Source organism: Eimeria acervulina, genomic scaffold (assembly GCF_000499425.1).
Source record: "Eimeria acervulina Houghton genomic scaffold, Eah_scaff2327, whole genome shotgun sequence".
In the NCBI taxonomy this organism is placed as follows: Eukaryota; Apicomplexa; class Conoidasida; order Eucoccidiorida; family Eimeriidae; genus Eimeria; species Eimeria acervulina.
This window is the reverse complement of record NW_013548450.1, coordinates 1-2,240: the sequence shown is the minus strand read 5'-3', so window position 1 is coordinate 2,240 and position 2,240 is coordinate 1. Positions and strand designations below refer to the sequence as shown.

The 2,240-nt window shown below is 49.4% G+C and overlaps 1 protein-coding gene across 1 annotated transcript; it reads right to left on the bottom strand.

Moving 5' to 3' along the window:
• EAH_00065990 (hypothetical protein, conserved) lies at nucleotides 1–2,087 on the bottom strand (the record flags this gene model as incomplete). The annotated part of the gene is made up of 3 exons (XM_013392775.1): nucleotides 1–475; nucleotides 695–1,024; nucleotides 1,574–2,087. Coding segments are annotated over 3 exons (1,319 nt in total), but the record flags the coding sequence as incomplete, so codon positions are not given.
• Nucleotides 2,088–2,240: the final 153 nt, after the last annotated feature.

Here is a 2,240-nt window from a genome sequence, read left to right as displayed (position 1 = left end):
GTTGCTGAAGCTGTTCTTGCTGCTGCTTCTGCTTCTGCTGCTGCTGCTGCTGCTCTTGTTGCGGTTGCTGCTGCCCTTGCTGCTGCTTCTGCTGCTGCTGTTGCTGCTGCTGCTGCAGCTGCTGCAGCTGGGGGGTTGCAACAGCAAATAAATGAGCAGCAACAGCAGAGAGAGCAGACGCACCCCAGACGTTAAACATTAATAAAGAAAAAGTTTTATTTAATCCTGGATATAATCGAAGTCTCTGACGTAGCCCAGTGCCAGCAGGAGACAAACAAAGACAGAGACGAAGCCTTTTTAAAATGTTGTCTCGAAATATACTCAACACTATCTCCGTGCTGCTGCTGCTGCTGCTGCTGCGGCTGCTGCTGCTGCTGCTGCTGCTGCTGCTGCTTATCAACCCACGAGATACAGCAACAGGCGTCAGGTCTGATATTATCATCTCCACTGCCTCCGAATCCAACAAACCGTGCACCTATACACAAACCCTAAACCCTAAACCCTAAACCCTAAACCCTAATCGGGTCCAATGACCCCTTCTTAACTGCCGATGATTCTTCGTACATCCTACGCCGTAGCCCAAACCCCTCAAACCCTAAACCCTAAACCCTAAACCCTAAACCCTAAACCCTGAACCCTAAACCCTAAACCCCAAACCCCTCAAACCCTAAACCCTAAACCCTAAACCCTAAACCCTGAATGCGACCTCTCCTGTATTGGCGACAGCATCGGCGAGCTCTAAGATTTCTTCATCGAGTATCTGACTCTCATTAATTAAAAAGAGTGTCTCCTGCCCTTCGCTGAGTCCAGCGCTCAGCAGCACATTCTTGAGGTCTTCCTTGAACTTGTTGAGGGCAGCGCTGCTGCGGCTGCTGCTGCTGCTGCTGCTGCTGCTGCTGGTGTTGCTTGTAGAGGATCCGTCATCCATACCGCTGCTGCTGCTGCTGTTGCTGCTGCTGCTGCTGATTTGCTGCTGCTGAGAGCCGCTCCAAGGACCTCCTTGAGTCTCCTTGCTGCCGTCAGCCTGACATTCGAATTCTTTCTGTAGCATCACATGCATGCATATGCTGCTGCTAGATTGCTGCTCTAGCAAAACGCATGCAGCAGCAGCTCTACTGCAGCAGCAGCACTGCTGCAGCAGCAGAGGGGCGATGAGAAATCCTAGTTGTCTGTCTCCTTTAATTGATACTTAGATGAATTGTGCTGTTTGTTTATTTGTCTCTGTTCTCTGTCTGTCTCTTTTTCTTTTGTTATCTCTACTTTTAAGTGCTTCCTTCTATGTGTGAAGTTGCTGCTGCTGCTGCTGCTGTAGCAGTTGCTGGCGCTGCAGCAGTCCTTTATGTGGCTTTGCTTTCTACCCTTTTTCTAGACAAGATAGATACATACAGTTGCATGCATGCATGCATGCATGCATGCATGCAACTGTATGCATGCGACTGCATGCATGCATGCATGCATGCACCCTCCTTAATATGCATGCATGCAACTGCATGCATCTACTATCCTCCTTGATATGCATGCAACTGCATGCATGCAACTGCATGCATGCATGTGTTTGTTTATGTTAATGTACCAAGACGAAGCCCCGAATGCATGCAGCAATTCTTGCAGATGTTTGTTTGCCTGTGGCTCCAACACCAAGAAGAATAACATTTCCTTGATGAAATTTGAGGTGTCTACAGAGAGCGACGATGCGTTCTGCTGCTTCAGGGAAGAAGACAATAGGATTTGCTGCTGCTGCTGCTGCAGCTGCTGCTGCTGCTGCTGCAGTGTCTCCTTCATATCCTGCATGAGGCAAACTTGCTGCTTCTTCGCTGTACTTCTGCAGCAGCAGCAGCAGCTGATCTAAAGACGGGGCTTCTTTATATTGTTGACTCCCGCTTACGAAGCAATCACCCCACAGATTCAAATAGTTTCCTCCCTGCTGCTGCTGCTGCTGCTGCTGCTGATGCGCTGCTGCTGCTGCTGCAGCAGAATAATACAAACGCCTAGCAGCCAAATCTTTCAATAACTCCTCCAGCCACTCTCCTTCCTCTCGGCTCATCAACCGATCTCCGAAGGTTCGCTTGCACTCGTGCAGCCACAACCTGAAATCCCAAACCCTAAACCCTAAACCCTAAACCCTAAACCCTAAACGATAAAGCTCCGAAACACCGCTATTCACGTTTCGTCTTCGGGTTTTGCGTGTGCCGTGATTTGCATAGCTTGTAAAGATCTCGAACGCCCCAACCCCAAACCCT